Source organism: Vombatus ursinus, unplaced genomic scaffold, assembly GCF_900497805.2.
Source record: "Vombatus ursinus unplaced genomic scaffold, bare-nosed wombat genome assembly UNPS02014786.1, whole genome shotgun sequence".
Classification (NCBI taxonomy): Eukaryota; Metazoa; Chordata; class Mammalia; order Diprotodontia; family Vombatidae; genus Vombatus; species Vombatus ursinus.
Window position 1 is genome coordinate 28773882 of NW_020954564.1, and position 16795 is coordinate 28790676.

Genomic DNA, 16795 nt, shown 5'->3' on the forward strand with positions numbered 1-16795 from the left:
AGATTAATCATGTTCTAGGAGGAAGGGGGCCTTTTTTTGCCACCATTACAACAAAATGGCTTCAAATTTTAACTTTTCACTTGCTTTCATACCACATTATCCTGGATGTTTCCTCTTGACCTTTTTTCATGTTTGTCATTTTATTTCAGATAAATGCTGTGTCCCTATACCTTCTTTACCTTGTGGAAATGATTTCCTCAGGACTTCAGATTATCTACAACATTGATGAGGTAGTATTGTCTAAATTTTTGCAGGAATAAAACATTTCTTAAATGTGCCTCATTTATTTTTTGTTTGTTTAACTTATTTTGTATAACATCAAATTGTTATATCTTTTATTCACATGTTCATTCACCAGGAGGTATATATCAAGAAAGTCTTTATATTTTTAGCACCTAACAACAAAAATAAGCAGAATACATAACAGGTTGTAAGATTTTATTATTGCAAGACTGCATTCAACATGGTCTGAAAAAAATGTGTAACTTTCTCAAAAATTTAATAAGGATAAAAGGGTGATAACCACCAGCTTTTTCCTTCTCTTCTTCCTCATGCTTCATTGCTTTTATTGCTTTTAAAATTAAAAGAAAATTTTTATTGGAATCATATTGTGTTCTTATTTTTGCTGTTTGGACACCAGCAGAGTGTTTGATATTTTCCAAAAGACAAATACCAGGTCCCTCCTTTTCAGTCTTTATAATCTGGATGTGAAGTGTAAATGTTCATTACACCACATAGAGACCTAACTATTCACAAAGACATATCCCTCCTTTTCCCCTATAAAGCCCCATAGTTAGTGCCCTGGGTTAAGTGGAATGAAGGCCCTGTTAGAGCTGACCTTATATAAATACTTACTAATTGATCACTTGAGTTATTTTCTGATATTTGACATATTTGCATTAAACACCTATCTATGCCTGGAGCAGTCCTGAAAAAAGGAAAGGAAAGAAAATAAAGGAAAATAAAAGAAAAGAAGAAAAGAGAAATAGAAAGAAAATTCCTGTTCACTAATTTTTAAATATCTGAAACTGTAGTTTACAATCTGCTAAATCTTTTTTTCAATTTTTACCATCAATGCAATACTGATTTAATAGGAGAGGAAGAACTCTTTTTTTTTTTTTTTTTTTGGTTTTGTTTTTAGGCAATTGGGGCTAAGTGACTTGCCCAGGGTCACACAGCTAGTAAGTGTCAAGTGTTTGATCTGAGGTTGGGCTTGAACTCAGGTCCTCCTGACTTCAGAGCCAGTGCTCTATCCACTGCGCCACCTAGCTGCCTCGAGGAAGAACTCTTTAATGAGAGAAGAATAATTTAAAATGGGTGTTTTCTTGCATTCTTTTCTTCAAACAAGTGAATACTTTGGTTGTTAAATCTTCTTTCAATTTCTACCATCAATGCAATACTGATTTAATATGAGAGGAAGAACTCTTTAATGAGAGAAGAATAATTTAAAATGGGTATTTTCTTGCATTCTTTTCTTCAAACAAGTGAGTGTACTTTGGTTGTATTCATTTCAGTGACATATATTAAGTATTTATGTGCACAGGATGCATTAGGTATTAGGGTTGCAAAGATGAAAAAGGACAAAGTTTCTGTCTTCAAGGAATTTGTGTGTATATGTACATATACATCTTTCTGTCTATCTATCTGTCTGTCTTGCTATCTTCAAATTACTATAAAAGAAGCCAGAATATGATATTCCATGATTCATTAACATTTTCCCAACAATATGATAAACAATGGATTCAGGGTCAGACAAGTAGGATTCAAAACTCAGCTCCATCTTTTATAGTTTGACCTTGGGCAAGTGATTTAATCTTTTTTCATCTCAGTTTCCTCATTCATAAAATGAGGGGAGTGGGTTAATTGATCATTTTAAACCCTGAAATCTTTTATTCCTATGTCAGCTCATGTTTAAGGCATCATGGCATAGTAGACAGAACACTGGATTTGTAGTCCTGGTATTAATACCTTCAATTTGTGTGATCATGTCCATTTTTCTTATATACGTGCCAAGCACTCAATACATGACTAATCATAATAATGATCTTTCCTCTTGGAATATTAGATTATTAGAAGGCAGGATCCAAATAATTTGAAATGAGTGTTTTCTTGCATTTCTTGCATTCTTTGCAATCCCCCGTAGAACCAAATTATGTCCTGTGCATTCAGAAAATACTTATCCAATAAGTGACTGACTACAAAATCAGGTACACTTTGAGATTCTCACCCTTCTCCCTCAACCTTACCCTCCTCCATCATCAGTACCTATTCTCAAGGAGAAGCAAACCCACTGCATCTTGTGGGTTGCTTTGGCTAAAAAATATCACCTGGTGGTAAAACTTTTTAGTGATGAATATTTCTACCCTCAGCCAGACTGGTGGTCCTTGGACAATATTCCATCAATGAACCTTCCAAAACTGTGCTCTATTGGGTACTTCCACATGCATTTTGTGTATGTCATTAAATGTGTTAAATAAATATGGCTTTTTTTTATTGTAGTTTTTCAAAGGCTTCAGGCTGCTCCTACTGATACAGATGATAGTTCCCTTTAGACCTTAATAGTTAGTTTTATTGTTTTATGTGACCAGAGATTTCATTACCTTCTGGTGATGAGCGTTTCTAAACTTTACTAGGTGTGTGCTTGGGATAATTTTGCCCATATTTGAAGGTTTTTTCAGTTTAATACTTGCCTGAGGTCACGCTCCACTGATGACGCCTTCTGGAATTAAGGTCACTTCCACACTCAGGTTAGGAGATAGACTAGCAAGTTAGTGAATGTGTCTGATATATATTCATGTTAAAAACTGGAAAGTGAAAAAGACCAAGTTTAACCCACATCTGCAATTTGTCTACTTATTTTGCTTCCTTTTCATTTGGAAAGAAACTCATATGTTGCATTAAACTTAGACCTTGTATAATGAAAACATTCTGCTCTTTAATTGATTAATGAAGCTGTCATTTACATGGGAAAGTGGGAAAGGTAATGAACTGCTTCATTGTATTGAGAATGTAAGGATAGTAATTCCCACAAATGAATTGTCTAAATGTGAAGGAAATTGAAGTATTCAGAAAAGGGGTTTTCTACCATTCTCTTTCCCCATCCCCACCAACCCCCAAAAAGTTGTGGTTGGCTTTTTATTTTTTAAACTAGTATATAATGCAGTTTCTTTTTTCCTTTTGTGTATTGTGTTTTTTTTCTATATATGAAAAAGAAACTATTGACTTTCTGTATCATAACCTCTGTATTCACACAAAGGAGCTAAAGAAACATTTCTAAAATATTTCAAAAAGTGAAGCTTTCCAAGGCTAATTTTTCCTCCCCCCATACCCAAAAAATGTTTTTTTTTTTAAACTTCAGGAATTAAAAGAAAAATCAAACTACTATTCTCTTTACTTTTTGATCATTCCATGTAAAGTTATAGTGACTTGTCATTCTACCAAAGACAAAAGATGGTGTATATGAGTGTGTCCAAAATAAAAATTGAAGTGGTTTTTTTTGTCTTTCTTGTCTTTTCTGTGTCCTTCACACTGAAAATCTAACATTTTTGGAGAAATTTTGGAATAGTAGAAAAAACACTGACTTGGAATGCTAGCTCTAGTATTTGCTAGTTGTGTGACCACGTGCAAATTACTCTGAGACTTAATTTTTTCTATTATTAATGGTGGAAAATAATACTAGCAATATTTGTCTGTTCAGGAAAGTGCTTTATAAAGCTTAAAGTGGTATATAAATGTGAGTAATATTATTAGGAAGGATTTTAGATGACCAGAGTGGCATACAAGGATAGAATTTGAGTAGAAATAGTCTTTTGTCAGTTCAACATGAGTGAGCTCTGCCCATAGTAAAAGCAAACAAAAAACAAACAATTTTATTTAGCCAGAAATAACCAGATATTTCAGCTTCTGAAGAATCTTTAGTATGAATGTCCTGAATTTGGTAACATAAATGGTACTTGAAATAGCCTTTTTAATGGTATCTTTTTGATGATATGAGGCTCAGAGTTGTAGTCTCAGTGACTCAATGTATCAATTGCAATTTTTTCTAGTAGATTTTCACCTATACTTATTAAGGCACTGGTGTATTTAAAAATAGCTGTTTTTAAAGTAGGCAATTTTAGGAGTTGTTTAGGTTTTTTTCTTTGTGCATGTCATTAAGGTCATATTAGATGAAAAATTAGGAGGGCAAAGGGGAATCCTACGCAGTTCATAATGTAAAAAATTTTAATAACAGGTTTCTGAAAATTTATCAAATATCAAACAGACAAATATTGAATATTGGAAAGGAAAATTAATTGATCATGCCAGGTTTTGAGAAAAGTCAGAGACATTATTGTTTGAAGTTCAGGACTTGCTCACTTTCAAGCTATAAATAGCAAAAGGGCCATGCAGTATTGGTATTTTTTTTCTTTTTTCTTGCTTTAGTATGAAGCTTTGTCGTATATAGTATAGTAACAGAGTGCTGGACTTGGAGTCAGGAAGACCTGAGTTCAGAACCTCACTCAAATACTGTATATAAAGGACTTTCCAAACTTTAAAATACTATATAAATAAGAGTTTCTATGATGTTGTATTTCAGAAGCATTTCATTTGTAAATTTTCTGGTGTCATTTTCCTTAATTTACACTTAAAAAAGAAAACAAAGGAATTTCAAATTTCTGACTTTTCCTAATCTTGCTCACAGATAACTACATTTCTTGAATTTTACTTCTTTTCTTTATAGTTGGTTTCAGGAGCTCAGCTAACTAATTGTGGCATAAATTAATTTTCTTGATTTGTTTCAAGGGTTTATATCATCTCACCTTGCTCCTGAAATTAACTTCTTGTCAGTTACAGTGATTCTTCAGAATTCTATGTTAAAGGCAGAATAAACAGAAAAAAAGTTACTTGAAGCCTTTACAAAGTTTATTTCTAAAGATAACAATGAGATGCCATTCTGATTGTACTGATGCAACTGAGAGGTTATCCTGCTTCTTACTACATTAGAGCTTGGTAGCACAGTCCTTTTTATCCAGTGCACATAGTCAGAACAGATTCTAATTCTATTTGAAGGAATTGTTTAAAAGGAGTTGCCACATTACTCATTGCTACATGATAGGAATCAAGAGAAGTACACAACCCTGTCTCATCACCTGAAATATTCTTCATTGTACCTCAAAAGCAAATATAAAAATTAACAACTTTTATAAATATTTTATAAATAATGCGTAAATTGAAATGATTCAGTGGCTTCCAGATGGTTCAGTGGATAGAGTACTGGATCTATAGTCAAGAAGACCTAAGTTCAAATCCAGCCCCAGATACTTACTATCTGTGTGACCACAGGCAAGTCACTTAATCTCTGTCTGCCTCAGTTTCTTTATCTCTAAAAGGAGAATAATAATTAGTGCCTACCTCGCAGACCTCCCAATGAGTATAAAATAGGATTACATTTATAAAGCACTTTGCAAACCTTAGAGCACTATATAAATGCTGTTATTATTACTAATCTTTCCCAAAGGAGAAGCAGGTAAAGTGAGAAAATTTCCTTTTTATCTTCCAAAATTAATTGTTATCTCTGAAAATTGTTAGTTATGGTTTATTATTTAGTAATCATTTCTTACCCCTGTAAATGGAATAATATTTTATCATATTTCAGGCATTGAAGGCATTTGGGAGCTTATATACATAAATTAACCAACTTCTGTTAGCTGTCTCTGAAGACATCTGTAGAATAATTGGCTGGTCAAACAGATTATAGCAAGAAAGAAGATGTAAGAATCATAAAATTTCCCTTTTTTTTTTTGTCAGCACAAAAGGGAATAAACCCATAATGTCTAATAGCATGCTTAGTATTGAAGATTTTCAAGTATTAATCTAATAACTGATGATCATGAACCAGAAATACAGGTAACATCAGGTATTATGTGACTCATTTTGGCTTTTTTTTTCTTTTCAAAGCTAACACTTCAGAATTATTTCTTCTAAATTGTTTTATCTGAAGATTATATATAATATATCATTTGGTTGTTGGTGCTATTTTTGGCTAGGGCAGTGTTGTCTAAATACTTAGATTTCTCATAGGCATTGTTATTTAAGTTTTCCTACTCAGTTACAGCTTTTAAGTAATAAAACAGAACACTAGGTAAATAATCATACATTTTGAAGATTGCCCTTAAACACACAATTGTTACACATTTCAAAGGAACATAAACATTTAGATACGATATACCATGTTAGAGTATCATTTCTTTTCATTGTTTCTAATTTTTATTTCCACATTTTAAGTGTGACATGAAAAAATTGGATTAATGTTTAAAGTAACAAAGGTACTCAAAATATTGTGCAAGGAGGGAAATAGTTTATAAGATTACTGGCACTACAAGGAAAGAGCTTAAATTAAAATATAATTTAAGTGATTTAAGCTAGATGTGATAAACACTGAAATAATATACTGAGAGACATCATGGAATATTCAATGGCAGATCCTCTAACGTTAGGATTGCTGCACAATTAGCCTTGAACAATTTAGTTAGGTCCTGTTACTAATACAATATTTTAATTATTTTTATGGAACTTTGGAGCTTATATGCATAATTAACCCAGGTGGCACTACATATAAAATGCAGATGTAAAAACCTTATAAGAACTATGAATAGCCTCTGATGTTGCTATGATGATGTTAGCCTTAAAAACTTAAAACTAAAGAATCACTGTATTAGAATATCTAATTTCTTGAGTTTATTTTTATTCTTTGTATTCTATGATTTTTAAGAATATTGATTCCATTCTGCTTTTGTGAATCAGGTAAATATATACACATATCTTAGCAATGGGAATTTGCTTCTTTTTCTGTGATCCTTATTTGAAAGATTTGGGAGAGGGTGTGTGTGTGTGTTTGTATATTTGTGTAAGGGAAGACAATGCGGCACTGGGCTGCAGAGTGTTAAAGTAATGCCTTTGAATGTGGGTAGATGTTTGTTATTAGACACTAAAAGCTGAACAGGCTTCAGGATACAATTTCTACATTTCAAAACCCAAAGTATTGTAAATTTCATTCAGTATTCATTATTTGAAAACTTTCAGAGTTTTATAGTGAATTTCTTTTTCTTGTTAAAGGACTTTTATAGCCAATCATGTTCTTCAAAGTCTGAATAGGTGTCTACATTTCACTGTTCTTAATGGAGATCCACTTCCTCAAATAAAACAGCCATAATTAAAAATTTTTACACCTGAACACATTTATTTAATAATGGCATTCCTCTGTAGGGTTGAGGTAGATCATAGCTTGAATAATTAAAGAAGTTGAGGAACTGTGAAACTGAGGTGTTCAAAGATAACAGTGATTGTATTGGAGAAAAAGACTCAGGTACTAGACTTATTGGTGAGGAGGGAGCAAGAGTGATTCAGAGGTCCATAGATAGCAACTACAAGAATTTGACTAGGATGGAGTGAATTTTAAAGGAGAAAAGAAGTGGTTGCTATGATATCAGAAGGAGTGTCTGAAATGTGAGTGGAAGCTGAGTATGCCAACTCTTGTTCCTTGCTTTTTGTGTCAGGAGGTGAGAGAGGAGCAGTAGCCTGTCTTTAAAAGGAATATAAGTGATGAAGTAACTTCAAGAAAATGTTACATTTCCACAACCGGATGGATGGAGGAAGTGTGAGAAGACATCTAGTGTGAGAGGAAGTTGTTTAACGTGTAAAGGATGGTTCCAGAGTATTCAGTGGGAAGGGAAGGCTAGATTTCAGTTTGGGGTTGAGGGCACCATCCATTGCCCTGATGCTGTGATGATCTTGGGCATTATGCATGGCAGAGATCTCCAGGTCAGGTGGTATATCTACAGACAGCCTGTCCCAGTGGAAAGATGACCTCAGAAAGCTGCAGGATCATAGGAGGGGAGCTCTTTTTCAGGGCTTGGGACACATCCCTAGCTGCTCGGTGACAATTTCAACTGTGAAGTATATAAAAGCATTTTAAGTTTACACAAGAAAGATAGTATTCTAAGAGATTCAGCAAGCCACAGTGGTCACACCATAACAGCAAAACTAAAGTAAAATTTTCTGAAAACTCTCTAGTTTGGTGAAGGTAATACCTGAGTAATGTAAATTCACCTCTTTTAAAAACAACTGGAGGAAAAGAGACCATAATATCAGTAATTACAACTATAATGACATCACTTCTTAAATACTATTTTTACATTTGATAACCCTAAGAATCTAGTACATTAATCAGCTGTATGCTTGGGGAATATTTTCTTTATTTGTAGTGAAATAACCTTCAACTGGATGCAAGATGAACATTTTTTCAGTAGATGTGCCTATTTACAGGGATTTACTCTAGGTTAAGATGTTAGTGGTTATTTCATTGTGAAATACTGCTGCAAAGTTTCAGTGACAGCTTGGGTGTTAAAGTATCTTCAACTCTTCATTGCTTAATTTAACTCTATGGCCCTATGATATAGCAGTTATGTTAGCATTTTTTGCCACTAAATCTTAAAAGTGTTGATGAATAAAATCAGTTAGGAGTCCAACCACATGTAAGAAATGTAACATTTACTTGAGAATTGCATCTTGTATATATAAAAAAAATCCTAGTAGGACAGCAAAATGCCTTCTTTGTAAAATAGAATTTATTGGTAGTTGTCAAGATGAGATTACTAGGGAATTAAAATATGTTGACCTTACTAGCTATAAAGTCTTTTGTTGTAGCATTCTAAAATATGTGGCATAGGTAGCTTATGAATTATAAAAATGTTTTCAGAATTATTGCGAAAATAATGTGTATATGGAAAGCAGAGTAGCAAGCTCTAAAAGTAATATGAATTTAGATAGGTAGATTAATAACATATTTCCCTCTTCTCTAATTAACCTATGCTTAAGCATAAACAGCTATTTATAGTTCCTGATGTGACAGAAAAGATTGTTTACCAGTAGCCCAAGTCACCTATTTTTAAATCCTCAGCCTTTGCTCAGCAGTATCAAAGTAATCTGAACATGGCCCTATATTGGCTTCAGCCTCTCAAGTGTCATGTGAGTGCAATACTGATTGCAGATAAGATAGAAACACTAAATTTAGCATTTTGATGTCTCTTCTACTAATAGCATACTCTTCAGATAGTTTTGGTTTGTTTTTTTTTCTTTTTCTTTTTGGGGAAGTTCTGATACCTCACAGTCTCCTTGACTGTTTGGAAGTCTTAAAATGACATATTTAAGTGTTGCTATGTTGGCCATGGTGTGACAGATTGACCTGGCTTGCTTAAAAATTTCAAAAAGTCTTTGGTGAATATATATATAGTTTTGATATTTTCTGTAGTCTACTGACATTTGAAAAACAGATTCTTTTGCAGATGTTTGGAATGTGTTAGATTTGTCAAAGTTTATATGATATTTCAGCACAATTTTAATAGGTTTACATACTTTTCTTTTTTCCTGGAGACTACTTTTGGTTAAAGTTCCTTAGAGTTAGACATATTTATCCCTGTCAACTGTGTGATGTAGTGGTTGTGACAGAATTATATCAACTAAGGAGAAATCTTTGAAGACTTTCCAAGGAAAGTAGAATACAAGATAGCTTTGAAAATGTCTCTGATTAAAAAAAAATCCTCATCTTAGTTCAAGAAGTAGTTTAAAAGGTATCATCAAGGCAGCATATGAGTTGAAAAGGAGGTGGGACAGTCAAGCAGATGATTCATGGGATTCACTGTTACACTAGAAATGTTAAAAAATGAAATGAAATCTAGAAGACAACCTCTAGCACATAGGATAGATCTTCCATGACAGATGAATGGTAGACATGAATAAGAATCACAGAAATGAGAAGGTGTGTATGGGCTATGATCCGTGTTGGTGGCAGGAATATTATAGCATGGACATATCTCAGAATTTAAACAAAATGTTGGCATTTCATAGAACTAGGAAAGATTTTCAGAGGACATAGGATAGATTTAGGGCAGCTAGGTAGCACAGTGGATAGAGTTCCAGGCCTGAAGTTAGGAAGGCCTAAGTTCAAAGCTGCCCTTACTAACTGTGAGACCCTGGGCAAGTCACATAACCCTGTTTGGCTCAGTTTTCTCATCTGTACAATGAGATGGAGAAGAAAACAGCAAACCATTCCAGTATCTTTGCCAAGAAAACCCCAAATGGGGTCATTAAGAGTTGGCCATGACTGAAAGAATTGAGCGACAACAAAAGGATAGACTTAGAACTAAAAAGGACCTTCTAGTTCAACTTCCTTGTTTTTATAAATGAAGAAACTGGAAACCCAAAGAAGATAGGTGACTTGCCATGAGTGACATAGCTAATAAGTATCTGAGGCAGAATGTGAACCCAGGTTTTCCAGACTCCAGGTCAGTTGCCCTATCACCTACACCATGCTACCTCCCTTTAATTGTTACCTATAATGGCACACATAATCAATACTTAATAAATATGTACTGTGTGCAAGGTCCTAAAAATACAAAGATTAAAAAAAAACATTTTGGTCTTGAGAATCTAGGGGAGAAATGGCATCTACATAGGTAATTATAATACAAGATATGGCATCAGCAAAGGAGAAATCCAGGCAAAATGGTCCTATAAAGTATGAGGAGGATATATTTTCATTTGTGGGTATTCAGGAGATCTTTATGCAGGAGACAGAACCTGAACTGAGCTCTGAAGGAAGGCAGAAATTTTAATGGTTTTAATAGTGGAGTTGGAAAAGAAGTGAATTTCAGGTCAGAAGAATGGTCTCTTTAAAACCCTAGAGATGGGAGATTTCTCAGTCTTGAAATATAAACTAATAGTTGTATCTGATTAGAACATACTATATATAAATAGGAGTAATATAAAATAAGCCTAGAATGGTAGTTTCAGCAGCCAAATTCTGGAGAGCTTTAAATGCTAGACTAATGAGTTTGTATGTTATTCTTTAGAGATCCATTAAGGGCACTGAACAGGGAAGTGTTGTGGTCAGATCTGTGCATTCTAAACATGCAGATGTGTGAACTAGGGTAGTGACAGTATGACTAGAGGGAATGAAATATAAGACATGTAGAAGCAGGATTGGACTACTAGTTTTGGAAGTCCAGTTAGATTTAGCAACCATTTAAAGGTAGGAGTGATGAGGGGAAGGAAGGAATCAAAGATGACTCTAAAATTTTGAACCTGAGTGACTAGGAGGATAGTGATGCCACCCATAGAATTAATGACTAGCATTTATTAAGCACTTATTATGTGTCAAGCACTGTGCTAAGTACAAGGAATTTGTAAAGAGACAGTTGGTGGGACAGAAGCAGACCCTGCCCTCAAGGAGCTTACATTCTAACAGGGGAGACAATATAAATCAGAGTATACAAGATTGAAAAGATGTAAGGCAACCTTAGAGGGGAGGATACTAGCAGATGGGCCATGGAAAGAGACCAGGAAAGACCTCCTATGTAAGGTGGCACTTGAACTGAATATTAAAATAAGTCAAGGATTCCAGGAATTGGAGACTGAGAAGAAAGGCATTCTAGGCATGGGGAACAGTGCATGCAAAGTGTCAGAAACAAGAGATGGAGAGTCGTGCTAGAAACAAGTAGGCCTCCATGACCAGATTGTGGAGTGTGTAAAGGAGAATAGAATGTCAGAATGTGGAAATGATAAGATGGGCCCCAGTTGTAAAGAGTTTTAAAAGCCAACAAATGAAAAAAAAAATTATATTTGCTCCTGGAAGTAAGAAGGAGCCACTTGAGCTCACTGCAATGGGGTGGAGATGAAATAATCTCCTGGCAAAGAACAGATGATCCCCTATCTATTGTAATTGCAGATGGGATTTTTGTTGAGGTGCTGGTTGAAGTCCCTTTAAACTCTTAAGATCCTATGAGTCTATTATATAGTATGATCTTGCAGTAATTTATAGGATGGTTTAAAGTAGGAGACAAGGAAGACAAGTTCATTATTATGAAAGGCAAGAGAAGAGAACTTCTCCCACAGGAAGGGTATGATCATGTGTTCCAAATGCTTCAGGAACCACAAAAAGGCTCAGGATTGAGAAGAGACTATCAAATTTGATAAAGAGAAGATTAGTAGCTTTTGAAAGAATAGTTTCTGTATAATGGTTGGGGGAAAAAATGAGTGGATAGGAACTGAAGGGAGGAGGTATAGCAATATAATACCTATAAAGAGTTTGGTATTGAAAAAAGAGATTAGATAGAAGCTAGAAGGCATTGTGCCCCCAAATCTTTCTAATTTTCACCATTATTTCAACTTTTTCATGCTGATTTTTCATAAACTTATATAATTCAAGAATTAGAAGGGACACCAGAGATCCAGTAAGAAAACCCTTGATTTTAAATGTCCTTACTGGAAAGAATAAAGTATGGGTCGGTAACAAAGTGAATTAGACATCTTAATACAAGAAGGCAAATTTGACATCATAGCATCACCAAGACTTGAGGGGATGGAATCTATGATCAGAATAAGCTTTTTATTTGTGAACAACTATATAGATTAAAAGGGAGGTAAAGCATTGTATATTAAGAAGAAATATTTTTGGGCAGCAAGGTGACGTAGTGGACAGAGCACCGACCTTGGAGTCAGGAGGACCTGAGTTCAAATCCAGCCAACAAAACAAAACAAAAAACAAAACAAAACAAAACAAAACAAAAAAAAGAAGAAATATTTTGTGAGGAAATCCAGGAGTTGAATGGCATGAAGGCAAATCACAGAGAAAGCAGTAGCAAAAGGTAAACAGAACCAGAAACATAAGTCATAATGTCATTGGAGTATACTATACACTACTTGGAAAGAAAGAAAAAAATAGAAGAGAAATTAAAGAAACAGATTGCTGGTACAGAAGTATTATGAAGGAGATATAGGAGACTTCAATTTTCTGGACATCTGTTTCTCAAAGCAAAGCAATTAATAATTTCTTTCCTTTCCTCAATGATCATTTCACCCTTCATAAAATGTGGGACTAAATAAGGAGAAATTCTATTCTAGATCTGATTCTCATTTTAAAGGAAGAACTGGTTGTTGGAGTGGAAATGATGAGTTCCTTGGGGGAATGTGATTATTGCACCTTAGATTTCAGGTAAAAAAGGACAAGAATAGCTTAGAGTAGTATAAAGTATGTCTTGGCTTTGAGAAGAATAGATATCTAAGAGCAGAAAGACTAAGCTAATATACTAAGTAATATACTAATATACTAAAGAGTAAGTCAGCCTAGGAGAGATTAGAAAATTTTCAAGAATGAAGTTCTGAAGACACAAAAAAATTCTGATGATGAAAAAAACGGAAAGTTACCCGAAGAGAACAAAGTGGATAAAAGAAGACTTAATTAACCAAGGTAAAAGAAAATAGCCCAACAACCCAGCAACATGTACAGAAGTAAATGTAAGGAAAAATTATAAGAAGATGAATATACCACTCTAGCATAGTCCTGTAAGAATAGTATCAGGTATGCTAAAGTCCTGAATGACCTTAGATTTGCATGGAAAGTTAATGTCAATAAAAAGTGGTATGTTTGCATTTAAGCAACCCTAGGGTAAAGAGGAAGATCAAAGAAGTAACAGGACTACCCCTCAGATATAAAAAGGTAATACGTAAGATAATTCAGGGAGATAGAAAGTACCCAACTGCCCTAATGTTCAAGTTGCTCAATGTAGATGAATTACAGAGTAATGAAAATTTCAGTAGATGTAACTGATGAGTGACTGTTAGTGATTTTTGAAAGGTAATGGAGAACAAGAGAGACAAAACAGGATTGAAAAAAGACATATCTTGATTCTCTTGTACAAATGATGGAGATATGCAGGTTAAATGTTTGTATAGTTAGTATTTGGAGCTGATTGAATGGCTAGGTCCCAGAAGTCAAGTCAAGAAGCATTTATTAAGCGCTTACTTTGTGCCAACCACTGTACTAGTCATTAATTGTTTGATATTAATGTTAATGCCCTTAACTTCTCAAGGATAAGATGGGAATAATTAGCAGTACATGTGAAAAGAGATTTGGGTGTTTTCATGGACTAGAAACTTAAGTGATGGCTAAAAATGTTAACAGTCTTAGGCTGCTGCTGTTGCTACTTCTTTCTTCTTCTTCTTCCCCTTGTTCTTGTCCTTGTTCTTCTTGTTCTTCTTCTTCATCTGCCTCTTCCTCTTCTTCATGTTTCACAGGTGGGATTTGAACATAGGCCTGTATTAACAGGTGTACAAACAGGACTAGGGAGATAATATTTCCATGGATCTGGCTTAGTCAGATCAGTACTTGGAATGTCACTTTAAATTCTGGGCATCTCATTTTAGGAAAAGGCTGATAAGCTGAATGACAACCAGGATGGTAGAGAGTCTTGAGATTTGGGAGTCCTTCACTTTAATACAGCTTTAGTTGTTTGGGAGTTTTTTTTCTTATATCATGTGAAAATCTGCTTCTTTGCCACTTCTTGCATGTTGTTCCTAGTTTTGAATTCCAAGATTCTTCCATGCTGCTCATATTTCGCTTTGGTATTGTCACATGTGACAGTTATATACTAATATGCTTGTCGACAAGAATTCTAAAATTTAGAATGATCGCTGTAATTTTAGTGTGAATCTGAGATCTATATTAAAAACTCGGACTAAGTACATTTTCAAACTTGCCAACTGATCCTTAAATTTTTCTTTTCTTTTTCTCTTAGGTAGCGTTCATTCAAAACTTGGTATTTTGTGTAGAAAGAGTCTACCGTGTCCCTGACTTTGGAATCTGGGAAAGAGGAAGCAAATACAATAACGGTAGCACAGAGCTACATTCGAGGTAATTTTCAGAGTTCTAAGTGCTGTTTGATTTAAATGTACAGAATTTGAATATGAATGGGAAATCAAAAGAGTACATCAGAATAGTTTCTATGGTAATTTTCCAACTCATTTTTATATACATAATGAAGATGAAATTCACTTAAAGCAAGTGTACCAGATTAACTGCTCTGGTAGCTGAATTCACTGTCTTCAAACAGATTCAGCAAGGCAACTGGAATTTTCCTCATCTTAGCTTATAGAGTTCAATCTCCACAGTTGATTCAGCATCTGAACTTTCTGTTGAATTCTCTCAATTGCCCCCGTCTCCCCTTGAAATAGCATCCTTTGAAAATCTCGGTATTCATTTCCTAGAAACAAACTATAAAGGACTTTCTATTCCTGCTCATATTTTAAATTAAATTTTAATGTGAACTCATATTTAATACTGAATATTATTATGGAGAGACTGAACAGAGTAATAGAAAAAAAGTCAGAAAGTATTGAGTCAGAAGACCTGGTTCAAGTACTGACCCTACAACCAACTATGTTGGATAAATGATTTCACCTCCTTGCCCTCAGTTCTCTCATCTGTTTAAAAAAGAATAGGATTTTTGGGTCATATGACCAGTAAGATGGAGGAGGATTGAAACTTTTTTCCAAGGCCCCAATAACTCAGAAAACCCCTTAAGAATAATTACACAACAGTGTTAGAACAATTAGAATCAAATCCATAGATATGAAAGCAAGAGGCCCATAAAGATAAGAGCCTTCTGAATTACTATGCTAATCCTTAACACACTAAAATTCTTCTCCCATGAGCCTCTACAATCTGACATGATGTACAAGCCAACCTCCTGGCTTGGGTTTTGGTACCTATACAGTGGTTCTCCTCATGCTGCAGAGACTTTGATGGAATTCCCTCCTTGCTTCTCACCCTTTACCCTGTTGTAAACAAGCAGCAGATATTGATTCTATCCAGCCACATGGGGAAGATTGAGTGGCCCCATGGGTTAGGAAACCCTAAGGCTGCAAGGAATCTGCTCAGAACACTTACCTTGCGTTACCCTTACCACACATAAAGCAGTAGATACCTCCCAGGCAAAAAGAAGAAAGGAATGTCAGGAATGGAACTGGGCAAGGGTTAGCATACATGGCTGTACCTGGCCTCAAGACAAGGCAAGTGAAATCCACCTGGGACCAGTCTTTTAAAAAGAGACCAAAGTCAGTGGGCTCCCAATATGAGAGGAGGCTGAGTCTAGCCCTATGGGTACATATCCACCATCAAAGGGAGAGGAGTCAGAAAGTGAGTAATGAGAATGTAAGGAAAATGCTAAAGCCACAAACTATTTCAAGAAGAAAATTCAATAAAAAACACAGAGCACACGCAGATAAAGTAATGGAGAACTTATTAAAATTATAAGAGGTTTTTGTGGCAAACATGGTAAAGAAAGGCTAGAGTCAGGATTGTAGCCTGGAGAGGAATTAAGACACAACTGGCCTGGATGTCCTTCATAAAATAGAGGGTCTTGGAGGAATGAGCCAATGAGAGGAAGAAGCCGTAGGGCAGAGACTACTTACAGCATGAGAAGTCCAAAAGACATCTCAGAAGAAGGGAATTTAATACAATATTCCACATAAGGGAATGGAATAATAAATTCTGAAAAGCAATGGATCTCAAGATGGAATATAAACTGATATACCCATTAAACCTGAGCTTAATGATCAATGAAAAAAGATGGACTTTCAGTAGAAGAAAGGTATTTATCTCCCCCCCCCCAAAAAAGATGAGCAGAATATTTCACTTATAAACACCTTAAACAACCAAAATTGAAGAAAGGTAAAGAAATACAACTACAGAAGAAGGAATAAGTAGTGAAGTAAATAACCTCATTTCTAGAAGTTTTTTTTTTAAGAGAAAGACTGTAGAGTTTGAAAAAAAACAAATGAAGGACCATTGAGAAATATTATTTTTAAAATACTCAGGGAATTTTGGAGGGATGAAAGTGGAATTTAAAGAAGTAGAGGTGAAGTAGCAGACTTTAAGTATCATGAACTAAACTTTACAACTTGCCTATAGATGAATCAA

At 34.7% G+C, this 16795-nt stretch overlaps 1 protein-coding gene across 2 annotated transcripts in view; it reads left to right on the forward strand.

Annotated features, from left to right (window-relative positions):
- The window catches only part of PHKB (phosphorylase kinase regulatory subunit beta), a 231278-nt gene that overhangs the window by 72545 nt on the left and 141938 nt on the right, over positions 1-16795 (forward strand). For both annotated transcript variants that reach the window (XM_027867903.1, XM_027867904.1), the window contains 2 exons: positions 150-230; positions 14613-14728. In XM_027867903.1, the coding sequence (XP_027723704.1) occupies positions 150-230; positions 14613-14728 (197 nt within the window). The remainder of the gene's footprint in view (positions 1-149; positions 231-14612; positions 14729-16795) is intronic.